We start from the raw sequence: 22,907 nt of genomic DNA, 5'->3' as shown, positions 1-22,907 counted from the left end.
AGAGAGACTATAGAACAATTGTGGCTAACAATGAGCAGATCTATTGAAGTTTTAATTTATCGAATTTATCGATTGCATTATAAAGAAATATTTTTGATGCGTTGAAGCTTTTCCTATTTGAATAAATAGTAACTGAATAAAATACTTATGTGATTAAACATGTTCCTTAATAATTTTTGGCATAGTTTTCTAATAATCGAGACTATCGATAATATCCTTAAAGGGTTAAAGCTCAATGTTGAATGATTTTTGATGAAAAGTAGCACATGACATGTGACATTTGTAGACATAATTAATCATCGGTAGTTCTTAATCATTATTTATGTGTTGCTGTTAGACAAAGTTCGCTACTAACTGAGATTATCGAAAACAATTCTAAATGCTTGAAGGTTTTCAAGAGAATACAAGTAAATATACATTATCAACTACTTCTACTTGTAGTCAAATGTTCTAGTTGTCAAGACTATCGATAACACTTTTAAAGATTCTGTCTTATGTTGCTGGTGTGAGATTTCTAAAAGTTGTTCGTTGGAGGTTTATTTTCATTATTACTTCCATTTTCACAACCTTGAAATAGTTTATAAGGTTCAACAAAGGATCGAGAACTATTGATAGTATTTCAAAATGCTCTCATACTTTTCAGCACATGTAAAATCTTTGTGTTTCTATATAAATATTTTGATTTTAATCTTTTGATAACCTTTTTAAATGCTTCCTTAAGGTTAACGTTAATAATAATACTTCTTAAAGTTGTAAGCTGGCAATTTATTATTACTTCCCTATTGACGTATTTAAGCTTCATCTTATCGATAGTTCGATGAAATACCATCTGTTCTGATTTAAATCTACTTTTATCGACCATAATTAATGTTACTTATGCTTCTCCACTTTGTCTGATTTTGCAAACATCGATCATAGGGAAAGCAAAGCTGCATGTTAAGCTGTCTGATTTAACTGCATTTATGGAAATATGTATAATTCACCACAAGCCGATTAGCTGTAGCAATCGATTATTAAATCTGTTTATATTTCCTATGCTACACGGGCAGCATTTGTTGCCGTGTTGCCCTTGCCCTTGCTGCTGGCAGCTTGCTCTAAATGCATATTTTATCCTTGTGAATTTCTCACTTTCCATCGCTTGATTTATGCCAACAGCACGAAATTTACTTTTAATGAGCGAGAGCAGCAGCAAGCGATGGATGCTAATGTTAATCGCATGTAACTGACAGCGATGTCAGAGATGAGATACTCTCTGTTTTTGTATCTGTATCAGTATTTGCAGCTGTATCTGTATCTGGAATATCGTGAGCATCTCAGAGATGCAAAGGCAACTTGTTATTCAAATTGGCCCTGGCGTAAATGTTGCACGGCTGAAACCAAAAAGCTGTTGATTCAATGCAAATTTGTATATACATACATATATATAGTTAAACACGATTGGGGGCATGCCACATGCCGCAGTCGAGAGAGTCTCACCCCCACCCACAGACGCCACAGAGTGATAGCTGAAGTGACTTTCTGTGTTTTGCTCTCGTGGCGCAATTAATAAATAATTTTCATTTTCATTTTCATTTTCATTTGAAATTTGATTTAATTACGTGAAAGTCGTCACAACTTGTAGAGCGACCCACTCACTCACTTTGGTTATGTATTTATAGTGAAATAAAAAAACGGAAAACGGAAAACAGAAAACAGAACACAAAATTAGTTGTTATTATATGCTGCATGTTTGAAGTTGTTGTTGTACATCACTTGTATTTTTCTTTGAAGGGCTTTTTATTTGTTATTTAATTTGATGCGTCAAGTGAAAATGAAATTTTGTTGTGCGGCCTCAAGTGTCTCTCTCTCTCAGTGTGTGTGTGTGTGTGTGTGTGTTTGTGTTGTGAATGGTTTATTTAATTGTTGTTTGGGGGGGGGCCCAAGTTCTTGTCAGTGCTCAAGTTGTTGTTGTTGTTGCTATTTAAAGAGCGTGAAATTTCAAGTAGATTGCCGCCTCACGATGTTGCCGCTGCTCTAAAGCTAAAAGCTACCGAAAATCTCATTTAGCATTAAGTTTTGGCCTGCTGTTGTACTTAGTTGTTATCGCTGTTGTACTTAGATGTTGTTGCTGTTGCTGTGGTTGCTGTTGCTGTTGTGCACACATTTCACTTGAGCCAAAGTTGTTATGTTGTTAACTGTAGTTTCTCATGCAAATCCACGCAATTCATTTGTTTGTTTGCTTTCAATGTTGCTGTTTGCTGCTTGTTGTTTGCTCAACGCTTTTTCCGGTTTGTTGCCCGTTTGATAGACATCGCCAGCCAACACAGCCCAGCTTCTTTCTTTCTCTCTCTCTTTAGCCACTTTATGGCTCCTGACCGCGGGGCGTAATTAAAATGTTCAATAAATCGCCAGGTGATGATGCTGCTTGCTGCCAGGTTGCACGTCAGGTTGATGGTTGCAGCAAAGCAGTTCATGCATCCGTTAGATACTCAGATGCTTTACGCCAAGTCACGCTGAGTTCAAAGGGCAAGACTATTTCCTGGAACACTGCAGCAGCCATAACTAGACACAATCACGAAGAGAGCAACAGTAATGCGATCTGCTTCAGTTGCTGTCGTTTCTGTTGTTGTCGTTGCTGTCGCTGTCGTTGGTGTTGCTGCTGTCGTTGCTCTTGTTGCTCTTGTTGCTGTCGCTGTCTCTGCGCCTGCGTAACTGATATCCATCTTAAGCGGCGTTACATTTTTCCTTCGCTATGCACATATTTATCTTATAGCCATTTTTTTCGCATTTTTTTTCCCCATTTTTTTTTTTGCACTCTGCGCATAACTTGTCAAACAACAAACAAAGCCGGATGGGCGAGCTCGCAAGTTTAGTTGGGCCAGGCCAAACCCAAACGCAGCATGTTGCAGCTTTGGTCATCTCTCGACTTCAGTTGCTGCTCTGATATAAGTGTAACGCGCGCGTTTGCTTCATAAAAACTCGCCCAGGCGGAGATTGCATCAACCAAGTTCAAGGAGGAGGAGGAGCAGGAGGAGGGGGCAGCTCCACAGCAATTACATTATTTTTACTTGCAGGCGGCAACAAAAAATTGAATAATCCCAACTAGCGACATTCCAAAGCTGGACTCGTGTTCATAATTGTCGCCAAGTTTGCCGCAGCAACAACAGCTCTTAATGTGTCAACTGCGAGTGGCAAGTGCAACATGTGGCAGGCAGCAACTGTTGCTAGACCAACGTTAATTTGTTCTAATTTGTTTCTAATGCCCGGCCACAATGAATGTCATTGCTGCGGTATTTTTGTGACTTGTCATAAGCTGTTGCCGCTGTTCGTGTTGGTCTCGGTGTTGTTGCTACCACCAATGTTGCCGTGTTGACTTCAGCTTGGACTTCAACTTGGTTTCGTGTTTAATGCGCAGTGCCGTAATATTTTTCTTTATGCTTAGTACTTACATATTACTCGTTGTTACACGTATTGTTGCTGCTGTTGTTGTTGTTGCTCGCTCCGTTGTTGGCCGAGTTTATTGTTCTAGTTTAGCCTTCGGTTGTGTCCTCTCTCTCTCTCTTGCTTTATTAACAGTTCTTTCGGGTGCCCACTCTTTGCGTTTTTGGGTTTGTTGAACTTTTAATGAGTTTATATGGTCAGTATTATGTGATCTTTAACGAGCCTCCAAACTTACTTCGACTTGCATTCGACTCAAGGCAACGACAACAACAACTACAACATCAACGGCATCGAATGCGTCTCCCTAATGATCAGATTTAACCATGAGGCACAACCCATATACCAAATGGTATTACAAGCCGTGATCATTGGCTCTTTAGGGCTTGTGGTTTGTTTCTTCTTTTACGATAATTATGAACATTTACCTAGAATTTATTTACTTTTTGTGAAGAGCGAAATTTCTTACTGAATCATACCGCATCATGTATTATTAAGCTTAACTTAATGCGAAAATTTGTGGGGCTTATTATTATTAAATTCTATTTAGGAGATATTTAGTATATCCCCTTAAGTTTTTGCTGATTGTTAATTTATATTAAGAACCATTTTAAGAAATATTGAAGCATCGATAATGAGTATTCTTTTACTACATATCGATCACATTTCATTTCAGTTCATATTATAAGCTATGAACTCATTCTGATATCATAACTTTGATCTAACTCAAAGTATTCCTTAGTTATACTTGTTTTTAATGATGGACATTACCCGGAAGTAGCTTTATCTGAGATTACTCTATCGGCAATGTTGAGTAACTGTTGCCTACAATTAATGAAATTAGATGCTCAGCGGAACTTCTAATGTCTGTCATCTTGATTGTACAAGAATTTAGGTTAGAAGTATTTTACTAAATGTGCTAAACGCGATCGCTTAGTTAGATTATATGTTTATATCTAATTTGTGTTTACGTAGTCAGTATTAAAACGAGAACATGCTATTGATATTATGTCATAGAAACTGTTTTGCATTTTAATTGACTATCGACACATACTATAGATAAAATGGTATTATCTCTTATTTAAAGATTTATATTCATTTCTCAAATTGTTTAGAATATGCTACAATATATTATAATTAATATATGATAGGTTTGCTAAATCTCAAATAATAGTAAAGAATATGGTTATTTTTAAAGCTCTATGATCGCTTGATCTTTATCAGTTTGATTTGTTATAGCTTAACTTTCATATCGATAAATTAGAAGATAATGTTGAATATGAAATGAATGCTCTGAAGTAATTAAAACTAAAGTATTATTATTATCTATAGTTTTTTGGTAAGCTATTGTTGAATATCAAATGAAAATTCTGAGAAATCTATTTTAGATTTATCGCAGCATACTCTAAAGTAATTAAAACTGAAGTATTATTATTATCAGAAGTATTTCCAGTTACTTCAGACTTTCGGGTAACTAAACTATCGATAAAATGCGATATTCCAAGCATCTCTAATGGTTTCTTGATGTCGATTAAATTTAATTGTTCTACTGATCTTGAATATCATTTGGTTTATGGTCTATTTTAAGTAATAATACTCGTGATATCTTATAGCATATTCCCAAATAATTAAAGTTCTTCAAATTACTTCAAACTATCGCTTAGTTGATTATCGACAATAACTAACACTTGATAAACCTTTCACAATCATTCAGGCATAAGTACAAACCACTCTCAATGGCAACCACAAACTATCGATTAGAGTTTAGAGAGCACACTCGCAATAAACTACTCACTCCAATTGTTTGCCAAGTGGTCTACTTTCAGTTTGGACAGCCGACAATGGTGCTATTGATAGATGCTTAAGGTAACGCTACTGTCTGCCTGTCTCTGAGTCTCTAGCAGACTCACTTTCTATAGACCCATTCTGCAGTGGAGCGTCACAGTTATTTGCTCGTTAGACAAATTCACTTAAAATGGACAGAAAAAAAAACACACACACACACACATAGGCCACTCAGCTGGTCGTTTACCCCGAACAAAAGGCGGACCCCAAAAAACAAGAGACGTTAGAAAAAACCGCAAAACGGTCAAAATGTTTACATTTTGTTTTCAACGCTAATACGCACATGAAACTTAACGTAAACATTGTACTCACTCCTCCTCTTCAACCTCCTCGGTCTTTTGTTGTTATTGCTTTTTGAATATTTCTAAAGATTTCGAAGAGTTTAGAGCTTCAGCTCACGTACCGAGTTGTGGTCATCTTATATTATAGAAGTCTGGTCTTACCTGCGAATGGAAATAGAAATGGAAAGAAAGCGAAATTAGTTGCCAGAAGTTTAAGAGACGATAATCGCAACAAAATGTATTTTCAACAAATGGGTAATATGGATGAATGTTGTTTTCTGTCTGCCAATTCGCATTTAAATAAGCCATCAACTTTCTACAAGTTGCAACCAGGAGCATTACTGGCAATTTCAGGTCCATTACTTTTGATCTTGGTAGAGAAGCCGCTTGAAGTTTTCAATTAAAGTCAAATCCCCGCCTTTTCCCCTTGTTCCCCACTCAGATAAAATAATGTTGGCATTAATTTGCTGCGCCTAATTATTGCATTTGTTTTCGTTGTCTTTTGTGTGTGTGTCTCTCTCTGGCCATGGAATTGGAATTTCTTTTGGCATCTCTTAACTATGCATAGCATTATAACTTGTATTGTGTGCAGTTCTTCAGCGGAGCGAGGCCTTGAGGCCAACACTTTCTTCATTGGACTTTCTTTAGATTTATCTTTTTCATTTTTTCTATTTTTTTCTTTTATACAGCTTTTGCAGCGACGCGACCCGCGGCATGCTTGTTTTCAATGCTTTTGTTTTGCAACTTGCCGCAACTTGGGTCGCTCTCGAGTTTTTCGCATCGCGCTTTTCCAACGGCTCGAATGAAGAGTCGAAGAAAAATGTGCGTTAATTATGGGAGTGCCTACTGCTACTGCAGTGCCTTGGGTCTAATGTCTCTATATCATTGGGTTTTGCTCCAACTATTTAAACAGTTGCCGCGCATAAAAAAAGCATAACATCGTGTCTGTCGGCATTATAAAGTCGACAAGTTGACCTTTTTCTCGCTGTGTTCCCAAAGGCTACTGCCATTAGAGATGGACACTTGTAAGCTTAATAACGATTTCAACAAGTTTAATAAACCAAATTAAAAACGTTTATTGCATTTATGTTATTAGCTGGCATTTTGCATAAAGAATAATTTTATGAGTTTACAATTACATAGTTTTGAATATAGTAAAAACCAATTTATCAAAGAGAATGATTTCGTTACAAGTGTGAATAGTTACTGAAAGATACTATAAAAGCACATTTAACATACATACGAGTAGCTTTAACACTTCATTGTGTTCTATTAATAGAACTCGACATTAGATTTCTAGCACATTTTAGTGTTTTTCGGTATATTTATTTGGTATATTTTAAGAGCATTACAGAGACCGACACACTTTGTAGCTTTCTCAATTGTTTCATCATTAAATCAATAAATTTGATTCGATTTTATTTGAGTGTTAATTTAGATGGCAAATTGTTTTTGCGCAAATTTTACTTTAAAAATTTTGTTTTTAATTGCTTTGATTGATAATATGGTATATTTTGCACTCTGTGGTATATTTATGTATGCGGTATATTTAGGAATAATACCGAGAACACTAAATGTAGTTTTCTTGCATACTAAAGTATTTTTTTCGGTATATTCATTTGTTATATGCCATAATTAATACCGAGAACACTCGACATTAGATTTCTAGCACATTTTAGTGTTTTTCGGTATATTCTTTTGGTATATTTTAAGAGCATTACAGAGACCGACACACTTTGTAGCTCTCTCAATTGTTTCCTTTATATATGCTTTAATTATAATAATAAAACTGCTTTTTCCGTTAATATTTCTATGGGTTGATCTATTGATCTATGGCTATAAGCATCATTTTTTAAAATTGCTATTATTGCTCAAACTTTAAATAAACTTGACGATGGTTTATTTGAAATCGATTCGCAGTTTCGTTATATTTCATTATTTCACATTTGAAGCATGAGCACAACAATTGATCCAACCCACAAGCTGGCAGCGATATGCATATCAATATGTAAATCAAGATCACTTGAGATGCATTTCACACTCTTTGTATTACTTTCACTAAACCACATTTGGCTGGCGTGTCACGCAAGCAGCAGCAGCAGTGGGAAGCAGGACACGAGGTTGTCTCTGGGTAGCAACACCTTGAAATGGATTTGACCGAGCGGGCTGCAAAATAATCAAATCTGTGTGGTGCTTTGGAGTCGACGTAGTCGAATTCGTCACAGTCCTTTGTCTCAGTCGTGACCGCAGACTGTGGCGAATTTTCACAGTTCACAGATCCACTTGGGGAGGAGGAGATGGTGAAGTGAGAAGTTAAGTTACCTGCAATTTGCGACAAATTCTGTACACAAATTTCACTTGGCAATAACTAAGTTGGTCTGGCAGCCATTTGTGGGCATTTTGTACGCTTTGTAACCTCAATTTGCATTTTGGTTTTTGGTTTTGTTTTGTTTTCTGCAGTCTCGACAAATATGGCCAAAGACAATTTTCGACTTGGTATCAAGCGAAAATGATGAGGAGGAAGAAGAGATTGCGAAGGCAGTTGTCTAGAGATTGTGATTGCTATTGGCATTGGCATTGGCATTGGGATTGTGGCGAAGCTCAACCGTTTTGATTGCTGCATGTAGAAATGATAGAAAACGGATAGTTGAGTTGAGGGTTAACAGTAAATCAATTGGCAGCAGAACGTATCTAAAAGATACAAAGACATGGCCAAGATACATCAGCATTTACAGCTATCAATCATAATTAAGTGTATGATAATCAACAATGGTCAGCATTATAGAGCTGCATCCCAGGGAGATAAAAACACAGAGAGAGAGAGAGAGAGACAGAGAGAGGGAACCCGGAGTTGGACTCGGTCATTGTTCGTCTTCGTCTATTATTAGAGGTAATCATAAAGAGCCGCGTCTCTGGCACCGTTATGCAGGTTAGCATAACTCTATCTCCAGCTTCTCTCTGTCTCTCATTGTCTGAGACTTTGTAGTCGACCTCATCTCGTATGCAAACGCAGCAGGCCAGTCGCATTCCCGCACTTTGAGATACAAATACAGATGCGAATTGCTGTTGTTGCAGTTGCATCTATTGGTATGCCAACTGTTGCTGTTGCTGTTGCAAATTTAGCACGCTAAGCAGCGAGCTCAGCTCCACTGTTGCAGCTTTCATTTTGAGACCAGGTGACAGCCAGCTATGAGTAGTTGTTGCCTCTGCAACAACAGCAACAACAACAACAACTCGCTGCCACATTAATTTATTAGTTGCACTTGCAATTGCTCTCATGTTGCTGTTGCTGTTGCTGTGTAAAAGATACGCAAACATTGCGATACTTTTGCCTTCTCCTCGCTGCACACACAAATACACACACATACTTGTTGTCGCCTATCAAATTACGATTGCAACAGGGGCATGCCACATGCCCAGCGTCATTGAAATCTCTGGCATTCTGGTTGCTGCAAGAGTTGCGTAGAAATTGCCTTGTTAAATTGAAATGCAGTTTATGCGTGGCTCGTTGCTCGCTTATCATGAATTTGCATTGCCAATATGAATGCGCTGTCGTGATTAAGCTTACATGTGAACGTAATTAATCAACTTTTACATTAATGCAGCTGAAACTTTTACTAAGGGGAAAGCCAACGCAAGAAACTTTACTTCATGATCTAACATTAAGTTGTGTGGGATTTTAACAGCAAATATCATAAAAATTATACGATAGCGAAAGCAATTGCAGTTAATATTTATTACTTCTTTTGTTTAATGGCAAAAACTAACAAAAATAAATCTGTATATGATGGTTGCTTGTCAGATTTGGACATGATTTGGTCAAACTTTTAAGCTAACAAGAATTCATCACGATATGCATTTAACATTATTGCTGTCCAAACTTTAATTTATCCTTGAAGCGGTTTGCTTAACTGAATTTAACTGCCGAAAGTATTTTTACTATCTCCTGTTTACATTACAACTTAACTGCTGTTGCTAGTCGAAAGCAATCTATAAATACATATATAATGGTGGAAGAAAAAGTTGGAAAGGTTTTAAACTAGAGAATTGGGCCACAATTTGGATTAAAGCTTTTAAGTTGGCAAAACTAATGAAATTTCTTTTTAATGAGTTATTTAAGTTTTATAAACAATTTAGCAAATTTTGGCGAATTTTCAAGTTTTTAATTCCCCTAATCACGCTCTATAGAATTATTCTAATAATTATAACAATATAATTTTTAAAAGATTTTTAAAGTGTTAAAATTTTGTAATTATGATCTTTAGAAATGTCGTGAAAATTATACCAAAATCATTTTTTTTCTTTACTGTGCTTGCATATCAATTACTTAAATTCCATAATCCATACCAAATATAGTAACAAATTTGAGTTTTAAAGACTTAAAATTATTATTATTATTTTTATAATATTGAATTGTGTTGTAGCTGTATATTTAGTTTAGATACGTTTTCAAATTGAAAAGATTTTCATTTTTTTTTTATCATAATCTAAAGAAATATACTGAATATATCAAATAAGCTAAGAAAGTATGAATTTTAAAGTCTTAATTTTTTTTTATTATGATCTATAGAAATGTCGTGAAAATTATTCCAAACACACTTCTGCAATAAATTTTCTTTACATGATCGTAATCTATAGAAATATTCCGATTAGGATGATGAATTTGCTTTTTAAAGTCTTGAAATTTTATAATAATAAGAAAATTAATTATCGAAGGAAAAGTTTAATAGACTTTTATTTGTTGTTCTAAGCTTATATTAAAAATGTTTGCAAATTAATCACAACTTAAAGTATTTTACTGAATATTTTACCAAATAAGATACAAAATTGCAGATTTTAATTCTTGAAATTTCTTAGACATGAGAAAATTAATTCTCCAATGAAGAGCTTAAACGAATTTTACAAATGATTTTAAAATTTTAAATATAATACCAAATAAGTCAAAAAAGTGTGAATTTTAAAGTCTTGAAATTTCTTCCTGAGAAATGGAATTATGCTGATAATTACACCAAAATAAGCTTCTCATTACTTTCCTGTCCAAGTCTTAGCTCATTAGCAGCAAAGCCTTGGCATTTTGCTAAATGTGTTCACTCTATTTTTATCACAATAACAAAGTGCGCATGAACCTGCATTGCTTTTTAGCAATTTTGTTGCGCCTGCCCATCATAGAAATAGTCGTCGTCGTCGTTGTCGTTGTCGGTGCAGAAAATACGAGTACAATATCCAATGTGGATGTGGATGTGGATGTGGATGCTACTACTATCTGTCCAGTGCAAAATTCGCTCATTAATTTTCGCGGTCTGCTCACAGCAGAGCACAGCGTCTGACATTGATTGAAGATGCGGTCGTGCTATGGTTCCATGGGAACCACATAACTAATCCAAAGTCCTGCCGAGTGCCAGCTTCTAGCCAGCCTCGCATCTTTTGGTCTCTCTCTCATATGGATGATGATTAATAAAAATCGCCGGCAAAAAGCAAATTGGACATGCGGCAAGCTTTCCATTTTCCATATGCAACCCCAGTGAACCCAATTAGTATTGTTGTTGTTGTGGTTGGTGCACAAATGACACATATATTGGCCACATCGAATGGATTTCCATTTCAATTGGCAACTGCCACGCCTACTGCACACGCTTTTAGCCCACACAAAACTTTTGCTTTTTATGGCCATGCGAGGCAATTGCCCAAAATATGATGGCGAATGATAAAATTCGATGACTTTATGATACTCGTTTTACGTTGCCAGGGAGGAGCTAGACTCCGCTTTCCGCTTTGTATTTTTCTTGCTTGCTTGCTTTATTGTATGCGGTTAGAAAGCGCATTTTTCTGCCTGGACTGGCTTCAAGTCTTGGCCATAATTGCCCAGCTTTGCCTGTACCCTTTTTGCACCATTTGCTGCTGTGGGTTTCATGCCACTTACCAGCAAGCGATGCGCCTGCTTCTTGCCCCAATGACTGTTGCAAGTTTTGCGGCTTTTGTCCATTTTGTGTTATGGACTGCGTTTCGTGCGCAATTTGTTATTTTAATGATTTCGATGGAATCTTCCCGCCCTGTGTGCTGCTTCCCTCTCTAGTACTTAATTGCGCGGGTGTTGTTGTTGCTTCTGCTGCTGTTGCTGTTGCTGACTTCTGTATTTTTTTGGGGACTTGGCGAGAAAGTTGCGGCGTTGCATTCAAATGCAGCTTAACGGCGACGCCAAGTCAAAGCTAAAGTGTTTACACGCCTCTCTGATAATACCCACACTCACATAGAGATTTGAACACCAAACAAATCTGACAAATGGCCAAACAACCACTGCACAATGAGAACAACAACAGATCAGAGTAGAGCAGAGTAGAGACATGGCAATGGCTTACAAATTGCTGGCGACGTGCTGCACAGTAGTTGACAACATCAGCAACAACTAACAACAACAAACCAGCAGCAACTACAACAACCAGCAACTAGCAACCAGCAACAACAATGCTTAGCTTGGCTGTTGAGATTGTTGTCTGTTTGCCTGGCCACAATTCAAAGCTCTCTTCAAGTGGACCTAGTCTTCGGGCTGGCATTGTAATCATCGATATGCCGCATACTTGCCAAACCCCTATCCTCCCCTCTCAACCCCTCTTTTGCATTGCTATATCAATATTTACCCATGCCATTAGGCTGACTGCCGATGCCGATGCCGCAGTCGCTTGTAATATCCGTGTAATATGAATATAACAAAAGGTTTAAAGCTAAAGTTGTGTGTTGTGTTGGATAAGGGGAAGCTTCTGCCTACACTCGTCTAGTTTGGAGTGCATAACTTGTTTGTATTTATGCCAAGTGTTTGGACTCTTAGGACCGTCGCTTTGTCTGCCCTGCTCTGCTCTGCTCTCTGTTCTCTATTCTCTATTCTCTCTGCTCTCACAGATTTTCTTGCATGGAAATTGACACTTTTGCTGCTCGTTTGTCGTTGTCGTTGTTGTTGTTGTTGTTGGCCATCGACACTTGGTGAAAAATTGTGTCAAGTTGTCAGCAACAGCAGCAGCAACAGCAACAGGCGCAGCAGCAACATTGACAACGGCAGCAATCAGCTGTCAGTGTGTCAGTTGGATGGCCTAAAAAACTGACCACACTTGCTGCAAGCTGAGTTGATGAAGTCGACTAAAGTCGATAATGCACTCGATATGTTGGCACAAATGAAAACGAAATTGGGCACAAACGAGTGAAATTTAGCATTCAGTTTTTTTTTTGAGGAGTCATCGATAATTATCGTGGGGCAAGAAAGTGATGAAGTTTGCCAAGTCGGATGATGAGTTTGAGAAATTGCCGTAGTCTAATTGCACTTGATTTGAAGCGAAATTTGATTTTATGGGTTATCGATAATTATCGTTAATGATACTACAGATCATTTCGATAACCAGAACATTCAAATTTTACTCATCAACGATAAATATTGATATATGAAAGAAGTGGTGGATGAACAGAATGTCGAACCTTTGAATTGTAGTTTAATTAAAATTTTTTTGGGTTATCCAAAATTGAAGATAATCTGTGAGGATATATATAAATCAAAGTGTTTTAAGGCAATGATATAGAAAAACTGAAGTGCTGTGATCCTTTTGATACAAAGAATATTCCATTTTTCATTTGCAGCTGAAATTGTTTTGGTATGTTCTCGATAACTATCGATATATACAAAAATCGATTACTTGTAATGTTTTAATTGCAACGCAAGTAACTTTTTTTGAGTTACAATTGTCAATCCAAAAAACTTGTAGATATTCAACTTTTCATTTGTTTAAGTTAAGTTTCATGAATTATTTTCTCGATAATTATTGATACCCATATTATGTTATCAATACTGAAGTATAGATTTGCATTCGAATTAGGTTATTTCCGATAAATATTGATGTCCAAAAATATATCGATAACAACAATTATTGTGTTCTCGATAATTATCGATATCCACAAGAAGTTATCTATAAAGCGTATATGCAAGTATTGATTTGCAGTTAAATTTAATTATTTGTTTTCGATAAATATCGATATCCAAAAATGTATCGATAACAATTATGTATTTACGCAAATGCTCAATAATATTTCAGAGAGCAGTAAACATTTTGCTGTTATCTATAATTGAGCTAATGCGCGTTAATGAGTAGCTGTTATCGATTATTTAGCAGCATTATTTTAAGAATTAACCCCAATGGCCCCTTTTAGTTAGCCCGCGCTGTGCTGCACAGCACAGTCCAGCACAGCAACTAATCCATTTTAATGTCTTGTCATAAAGATGGAGAATCAGACAGAAGAACAAGCAAAGGAATGAAAAGTATCTATGCATTTATGTAAGCTTTTGAGTCGTTTGTAACTGACTGCGATACACGTACAACACGTCGACGTTGTAGACGACTCCCGACTCCCGACTCCGACTCTGAGTCCAACTTCGACTCTATCTGTAGATGCAGCAAAATTATGCGCCCCGCCTCTGACATCAGCAAAACTTTATGCATTTTAATGGGACGACAACGCTGTGTTGCTTCTGCTTCTGCTGTTGTTGCTGCTTGGCCAGGTGGAGGACATGAAATTACAATTTCCCATGCATTTTGCGAGGAAACAAAACATAAATAAGTTGCAAATAAAAGAGCAAATAAACAGAAAACTCACAAAAATAAAGGACGGGCAGCAACAATAACAAATTAGCAATTTAAATATGCAACAATAAGAGGCACAAGACTGCCGCAATTTGCCGCAAAGCAGATGTTATTTTGTTGCTTGCAACATTGTAGCAAAAGAGAATTGTGTCAAAGTGTGCCACGCCCACGGAACGGCACTTTCTATGCTCAGAGATTTATAACGCCTTTATTATCAGTGGCACTTGAGTAAAAGTTGTTGCCACCGCTTGAAATTTGAAAACATTCCGATTTCGATTCAGATTTTTGCCATTTAAAATGCGATTTGTTGCAATATTTTTACAACGTTGATTGCAACAGCAATTGTGATGACTGTCTTAAATGTGGCATGCCGCACACTCTCCCATCTGTCTGTGATTTGAGGAAAGTTTGATAGATGCATATCTTTTCAATGGCCAACGTTAATTGCAGACGGCGCATAGAAATTGCTGTATTAAGATTGCCCCGAGGCCAAATCTATGGGTCAAAACGCAACACAACACAAAAAAAGGCCAACTTCACATTTTCCGTTGAACTCTAAAATTGTGGAGATGCTCCGTCGTCTTCGTCGTGGTTTCGTGGCTCATCGCATAATTTTTGGTTTAGAAAGTACAATAAATTTATAGACCATAAACGCGATTCTGGAATAGCGGCATAGCTCACTCCGAGAGCTTTATAAATAATTTATCAATTTGATTCTTATTTATTTTTACCCGAGCGCAGCAATTGAATTAGCCATAGCCAACAACAACAGCAACAACAATAACAATGGCAAACAGAGATTGGCAACAACAAAGCGAATTGTGATTTAAATGCAATTGGTTTTTTTGTATGTATTGCAGCTATTTGCAGTTGTTTGTGTGAGTTTTGTGCTCTATGCACAATTACACGACCTAGAAACCCAAAGCAGCAGAAAAAACAAAGCGAGAAGAAAGCCAAAGACTTTAATACTAAAACTTAAACTCGGAAAATCAAATTCAAAGTCAAAGTCAAAGACAAAGACAAAGACAAAAGGATGAGAGTTTTGGAGAGCAACACAAAATGCAAATACTTTTTGGCCTGAGACATTTACAATTAGTTTGTTGCTGTGAGATCTTAATTTGGTCGTGAACTTGATCGTGGCTAGTTGTGTCAGTTTTGATGTAGTTTGTTTTTCCGTTTCTTGCGTTTCTTGCCCCGGAGTTGCAACTCTCACCATTTAATGGAAAGTGCGACCCAAAGGCCTCTCTCATTAGGGCATCAAAGTCGATTTCTGGCGCACGATGCCCAAAATGCAAATTAAAGGGACGACGCAGTATGAGTTTGAGTAGTAGCCAAGTCATTGCCACAAATGAATTGGTAACACACTGCACAATACACAATACACAATACACAATCTGATGATCGTTGAGTGTAGAGCAAAGCAGTCAACAGACATCAAAGCTCTGAGAGCTCTGAGCAGCATTTTGGCCTATAATTGCTCTTCGGCGAGTTTCACTTTTCATTTTCGCAGCATTTCAACCTTTACGCTAATGAGCTGTCTTCTCTCTGTTTTATATCAAATAAATTACTGTGATTAAAGTTAGTTCTTGGAGCTTGATTAGTTTGCCTGTTTAATTGCGAGTAAAAGTTTTTTGGGTTTTTTTCTGTTTGCTGTTTGCTGTTTTCATAAATCAACGCAGAATGTGAAATGTGGAAATGCAAAAAAGAAGAAAAAAAACCCTTTCCCAAAATGTTAGAAAGCCCACAACACAACAACACAAATATCAAGATACCACGAAGACAGTCTACTGTCTAGCGTGCAGCTTTCTTCTTCTGTGTCTGTGTGTCTGTAGTAATGCATTGTTCGATTTTTCCTAATCATATGGAATAACGTCTGGCTTTGATTTCAACTCCAACTCAGAGTCTTTCTCTTGGCCCTGTCGCTGCTTTCTGCTTGAATGCTTTCATTTGCATTCGCTTGCAGCTTCCGCTAAGCACTTCAAGTGCTGCTCTGCCCTCTTAGCTCTTTCCTTTGGTATTGTAATTGCTTTGGCTTCGATTAATCGTTCGATTTTTGATTTTTGAGGCCGATAACAGTTTTGCTCTTCACCTTTGACCCAGTGCTGCTAATGTTTCAACTCATTTCATGGTCAGCGCTGATTTATGGCCAATTTTTGTTTGGTCATTTCTCTTTACACGCTTATAAACTATCAACTTGCCACCTGCCACAAAATGTTGCCTTTCAATCAAACAGCAACAGCAGCTGCATCGGTTTACAGTTTTCACACTTGTTCCGGGAATTTGGTTTAAGCCATAAGCTTAACAAATTCGACGACTTCTTGTGCGCACAATTTTTCTTTTTATGATTTGTTGAAATTACATTAACTGCAATTCACTTTTGTTGGCCGTTGTTGTTGTTTTTCTCTTCGTTTCTTTTATTTTTACCCATTTGCTGCAGGCTATTATTATCTGCTCTATGCCTTGTAAAATTGTTGGTGTCATTGTTACCATGAGGCACGCGGCAAAAGCCACACACTGTTCGCTTGGGGGGCTGGGACATTGAATAAGGTAGTGAAAAAGCAGTGAAACTTCTTTTGTCTTTCGTTTTTCATTTTTTTTTTTTTTGTTTTTGCCTCAGAGCTGAAAGCAATGCAAATGCAAAAGCCATAATTAATTGCCAGCTCCATGAAACCGTTTGGGGGCGTGGTCATCCAGAGGTCTTTTTGAGTTTTTCAGCTGGCTTTGGGTCTGAGTTGTTGGGGTCTGGCGCATGCCCAGCGACAGCGAGATTTTCTTCTTCTGGGGTATTGAAAAAGCGTTGAAGAGAAGAGTATTATCAACTGACGGAACTTCACTATAAAGTCGCATGATTATGCGAAGCTATTGAATTCTTTAAAGCTACACGATTTCTATAGTTTTCTTAATACCTTTTGCTTTACAAATTTATTTAAAGTTGTGCTTCTGATATGGGGCACGTGTGTATTTTCTTTTATTATAATAATTCTCTAGGTATTTGTTGGGGGCTTATAGCGTCTAATGCGAATTATAAAGAAAAAGTTTTCAATATCTTAAACCTAAAGTATTTTTAATTCTTTTTAACAACAAAACTAAATATATCTTCAAAATCTGTTTATTTTTTATAAACGGCTTTGAATTCATCGATGTTTAAGTATTGTTTGCTTCTTTTTAGCAACAAAACTAAAAATATCTATATCTGTTAATATTCATTGTTCTTCAAGTATTTTTGCTTCTTTTCAACAATAAATCTAAAATTATCTTGAAATGTAATAATATCTTTTAAACGGATTTCAAACTTATTATGTATAAATATTATTTTTGGCTCATTTCTTTTTTCTCATTTGAATAATTTCAACAACAAATCTAGACAAACTAAAAATATCTTTAAAAGTTTGTTACCTGCTGTATACAATAATTATTGATTTTAGTCAGGATGGAATTATTTCTTATAAACGGTATTCAATTTATTGATTTTTTGAATCTTTTCAACAACAAAACTGGAAATATCTGCTGTGTACATTTTATTTAGATCTGTGTGGAATAATTTCTTTTAAACGGCTTTCGATTCATTGATGTTTCAATATATTTAGCTTCTTGTCTTTTCTCTTATTTAAATAATTTAAACAACAAAACTAAACAAACTAAAATTATCTCAAAAAAATCTCTTACTAGCTTACATCATTTTTATTTTTAGACAATGTGAAGTAATTATTATCAAACTGTTTTCAATTCATAAATATTCATGTGATACAAATTAATGTTTAACTGAGAAAACCTTTTTAATCTCGACTACAGGGCACTTTGTCAGTCGCATACGCTCAGAACGGTTTTTCAATCTTTCAGTGGTGTTGTTTTTTTGATGTTGTTGTTAAGCTGCCCACTAATTAATTGAGTTGAGAGCGTGAAAAAGTCGCATGTTGCTCATGTTGTGTTGCATCATTCGGAGAAAGAGAAGCAGCAGCAGCAACAGTCTAACTGCAACTCATGCCACAACGCCATGACCTAGCCATTGTGTGGCATGAGGTATGTAAATGCAGTTAACGGTGCCTCAACTCAACTCAACACAGCTCAGCTCAGCTCATTATTATGACCATTATTAATATTATCAAAGAGGCTGCCCCCGATTGGCTTTGACTTTGGAGTTCGACTTCGAGTTGAGAATAATCTTTATTGTACCTAGATCAAATTTATATAGTTGTATTGTGACGCATCGAGTTTATTTATGATATTTGTCTTGATTTGTGTGCCATTAGCGCCTTTTGATCTAAAAGAGGTTCTTAGTTTTCGGTCTACTCTGAACTGATCTTTTTTTGGGGGCTTAGAAAGCGTATAAATGAAATGCGAGCGAAAGTTGTTTCTTTCTTTCATTTCATATTATTATTTCTATGCAAATTAAGATCTTTCACAAAATGCGCTTTTTTTGTTTGTTTTTTGTTAGTGTGTCGCAATGTCGGAACAATTATAACTTAGTTTTTTGAGTGTGTTCCCTGGCAAAAATATTTAAACAATGTGTTAATTACAGCGTGGTCAGCCCACAGTCAAAAAAACTGTAAAACAAATCTGTGCTTAATCGTTAATTTATGATATTTCTGTAGCGGTAAACGCCGCAGATGGACAGAGAGCAATCAGTTGGCAGTTGGAAGTTGGCAGCTGAGTTACCGCTTGGTTGATCATTCAACAATCAGAATGTTTCACGGGTAGCTCATAAAGTTCTTTAATGTGTTTTTGCTGTCGACAAGAATCATTGATTACGAGTAGAACATTAAAATTAATGCGACCTTCAGTGAGCGAGTGAGACTTGTGGTGGAAGCATTGTACGGTTAAACAGCATTGATTGATCAATCAAACACATGACTTCAAATTTTACTATGCTTTTTATTGCGTTATGCATTGATACGAGTATGAAATTAGTATTAAAAAACTGCTGGTGAGGAGAAGCTTCCTTTAATTAGTTTTATTGCTCAATCAATCAGTCGAATGATTGATGAATAGATTATAAAAAATCTGATATTAAAAGTGTATGGCAAAAAATAGTACATTCCCTTGTGAATTACTTGCTTTTGCATCGATTCACTGTTTCTATTATGTTTTATGTATACTTGGAAAAGGCTCAATCATTTCTCTCATGATTGATCAGTCAAGCAAGTTACACAGTTATAGTTTATTATTAGTATAATCTCTAAAATAATTCAAATTAATGCGATTTTAAAATGAATGATGAGTTCTATAAGCAGTCGATGCTTTTGCATTACGGCATTTGATTGATTAATCAATCAAATAAGTGAGTTGCTCAACTGGCTTTGATTCTATCCAGGTTTGTGTGAAAATAATTAACGTTGAATCTATTATGATTAATATATCCCTGAAGAAAACTCAATCAATAGTGTTCTAAGTTGATTGATCAGTCAAGCAACATAGACAGTTAGACAGCACGTAAGTTCTTAAGTTTTTCAAGTCATTTATTAGAATAATCTTTAAAAAATTTAAATTAATGCGATTTGAATTATGTTAGCAGAAGATGCAATTGCGTTTGCCACATTTCATTGGTCAATCAAGCTCTAATAAGCGAGTAGTAACTTAACTGGTTGTGATTTTTCACAGGTTTGTGTGAAAACAATTAACGTTTGCATTAGAGACAAAGCTGAATCTATTAAGGTTAATGCAACCTCGAAAAAAGTTCAATCAGTAACAGTGTTCCGTGTTGATTGATCAGTCAAGTAAATTACACAGTTATTGTCAGTTATTAGAATAATCTTTACACAAATTGAAATTAATGTGATTTTAAAAAGAATGATGAGTTCTGTTAGCGGGAGATGCAATTGCTTTTGCCGCAATTTGATTGATCAATCAAGCAAATAAGTAAGCCGCATTCAAGTCGTAATGATTCTCCCCAGGTTTGGGTTAAAACAATTAACGATTGCATTAGAGACGCAACCGTTGGTCCGTTGGCCTATTTAGGTGTGGATGCCACAACGTATGTGACTATCAAATCAATTAGGCAGGGGCATGGGCAGGGGGCGTGTCTTGGGGTGCTGTACATGTGTGTGTGTGTGTAGGGTCCAATAATCCGTAGCCTTAACTAACGCATTTTCTATCGTTATTTTTCATTCTCATTGCAGGTAAGTTCATTGCTGATTGTCAACCTGTTGCTGCCGCGGATTATGTGTTTGTGTGTCACGTAGCGACGTGCAACCGCCGTCGCCGCCGCATCGACGTGCAACTCGCTCAACCTGTCGATTGACTGATATAGCCAACGAGGAGTAGAGCTATGTTATGTTCGTACGTTCGTTCGTTCGTTTTGGTTCCCAGCTATGGCCAATTGGCAATCGCCTAGCCATAAATTATGTCGTCGTCTCGTTGCCAGGTTTCAGCTACAACTTCAGCTTCAGCTGGAGTCGCCACCGTCGCCGTCATCCTCATCATGCGAGTCCATGTTGTTAACCAAGGCTCACATCAAAATTTATAGGTCAGTAGTGGCAACAAATTGCAATTGTTTCTTTTTTTTTCTTCATCTTTCGTTTTTTGATTTTTCTGTGTGTGTGTGTTTGTGTGTGGAGCATAGCTATTGATGGAATGTGAGAAGCTGCCCTCAGACAACAACAACAGCAACAACAGCAACAGCAACTGCGACTGCAACTTCGACTTCAACTGGGATCTTGACATGTCTTTGGCTTGTCTTTTGTTTCTTTTTTTTTCGGTTTGGCCAAAATTGACCCACTCTCTCAAAACGAGCAACTGTTGCTGATGTTGTTGCTGTTGTTGTTGTTGTTGCCAACTTATGACAATCGATTTGCAATGGAAAGCCAGCCCCGCGGCGCTCCATTTATAACAAGTGGTCGACCTGGACGACAAGCATGTTGCAAGTCGCAAGTTGCTACAAAGTTGCTAGTTGCTAGTTGCTGGTTGCTGGTTGCTGGTTGCCTGTCTAGCTGTCCCCCTTCGCTGGATAACTTTATACTGCAGTCGAATCGCGAATGCACTTTTTGTCTGCCTTCTTATTGTTTGTTGTTGTCCGTTTTGTTGACTTTTGTTGCTGCTATTCGTTGTCGTCGTCGTCGTTGCTGTTGCTGTCGCTGTCAGTTGCGCTGTGGTCGCCGCTTGTTGCCGCTTTTAAAGAGTCAACTTGTTGTACCAATAATTCTGCATTTGACATTCAACTTGGGTAGCCCCTTCTCCCCCCTTTCAAAACGGTTTCTTCACCCGCTGTTGGCATTGTCTCTATTTTTTTTTTTTTGGTTAAAGTCATCGCTAATTAAGCGGAAAATGTCAGCAGAAAGAAAGGCAATCGCTTTGGTCTCTTACCTTATTATCCTTGTTGTTGCTATTGCCATTACTGTTGCCGATGCTGCTGCTGCTGCTGCCACCGTTGGCGGCAAGCTTTTGTTGATAGTACTCCTCGCGCGCATGCGTATTGAGGCTGTCAATAAGCGCCGAGGCATTCACATGACCATCATAGACTATCGATTCCGATGGGTTGCTGTTGCTGTTCGTATAGCTGCTGGCGGCGGGTGTTGCTGCTGCTGCTGCTGCTGCCACGGAGGCGGCTGCTGCTGCTGCTGCAGGTATGTTGGCTTGAGGCGTGCGTGTGTAAAGCTGTTCCAACGGCAATGCTGGCGCCTGAGAGTTGGCCGTTGTCATTGTTGCTGGCTGTTGCGTGTTGCCAGCGGCTGTTACCTTCTGCTGCTGTTGCTGCTGTTTGGTTGTCTGCTTCTGCGCATAGTTGTTGCTGTTGCTGCCCTGTTTCTGCTTGATGGTTGTCGCTGTCTGTGAGGGAGGCTTTGAGGCTGCTGCTGCATTGGCTGCTGCTGCACTCACGCTGCTGGGACGTTGTCCTTGACGCTTCAGCGCTGCTGTAACCTTATGACCGAAAGGACGCTTCGTCGGACGCAACTTCAGCTTGCCCATGGTGGTCAGCGTGCGTTGATTGCCCGCACTTTGTGTTGTGCTGGTGCTGGGATCCGCATCGGCTGCTGTGATGGCAGCAATGTTGTTGTTCGAACGTGCGGCCACAAATTGATCATCGGCATCGGTGGCATCGGTCAGTGAATCGTTGCTGGTTGTCGACTCCTCTTCGCTGGCATCGCTTGCGGTCTCCTGGCTGCTCTCAGCGAGCGTGGTCAAAGCGGGCGCTGTTGTTTCCCCAACATCGATGGCATCCGTTGTCGTAGGGAATTCACGCATTAAAGTTGTCTGTGCCGTGACTTCAGCCTGGAGAGCAGCCTGTTCGTTCATTGTGTTCTGCAACTCCAGCAGCGTGGTCTCATCCAGCAACAGCGTGGGATCGGTTTCCGTTTCGGTGTAGCCCGTCGTTGGCAGCGTGCTCTGCTCGAGTTCCTCCGTGGACAGTTGTTGAGTGGATGAGCTGCCGCTGCTGCTGCGTGCCGAGGTTGCCTCCTGTTGTATCAGCTGCTGTTCCTCGATGTCGAGTGTCTCCTTCAACCTTGCCACACGCTCCACAATGCGCGCCAGCATATCCTTCTGTGGCTCCGGCAAGTTCTTTGTGTCCAGCTCCAACAGACGATCGTACTTCTTCATGTTGCGCTTCACAGTCTCGATGTCAGCGCGTGTCTTGGCCGCAGGTGGCGTCAGCGTGGGATTCGGACTGGGGGACTCCATGAAATGAGTGCGCGCCCGTCGATTGCTGTAGCCAACGAGCTCAATGACGCCCGGATATTCAGCGGAACACAAGCTCGAGCAGAGGGTGGCGACGAATAGAAGCGCCAGGGGCGCAGCTGCAGGCAGCACTTAG

General features: G+C 38.1%; 2 protein-coding genes across 2 annotated transcripts in view; one reads left to right on the top strand and one right to left on the bottom strand.

Annotated features, from left to right (window-relative positions):
- The window catches only part of LOC132793977 (elongation factor-like GTPase 1), a 90,650-nt gene that overhangs the window by 12,822 nt on the left and 54,921 nt on the right, over positions 1-22,907 (top strand). The gene's annotated exons all lie outside the window — the stretch shown is intronic.
- Positions 1-22,907, bottom strand: part of LOC132792778 (uncharacterized) — a 49,503-nt gene that overhangs the window by 9,153 nt on the left and 17,443 nt on the right. The window contains exon 2 of the mRNA XM_060802254.1: positions 21,461-22,890. Within this exon, the coding sequence (XP_060658237.1) occupies positions 21,461-22,890 (1,430 nt within the window). The remainder of the gene's footprint in view (positions 1-21,460; positions 22,891-22,907) is intronic.

This window comes from Drosophila nasuta, chromosome 3, assembly GCF_023558535.2.
Source record: "Drosophila nasuta strain 15112-1781.00 chromosome 3, ASM2355853v1, whole genome shotgun sequence".
NCBI classification, from domain to species: Eukaryota; Metazoa; Arthropoda; class Insecta; order Diptera; family Drosophilidae; genus Drosophila; species Drosophila nasuta.
Note: the sequence above shows the minus strand (reverse complement) of the source record. Positions and strands in the feature narration are given on the sequence as shown.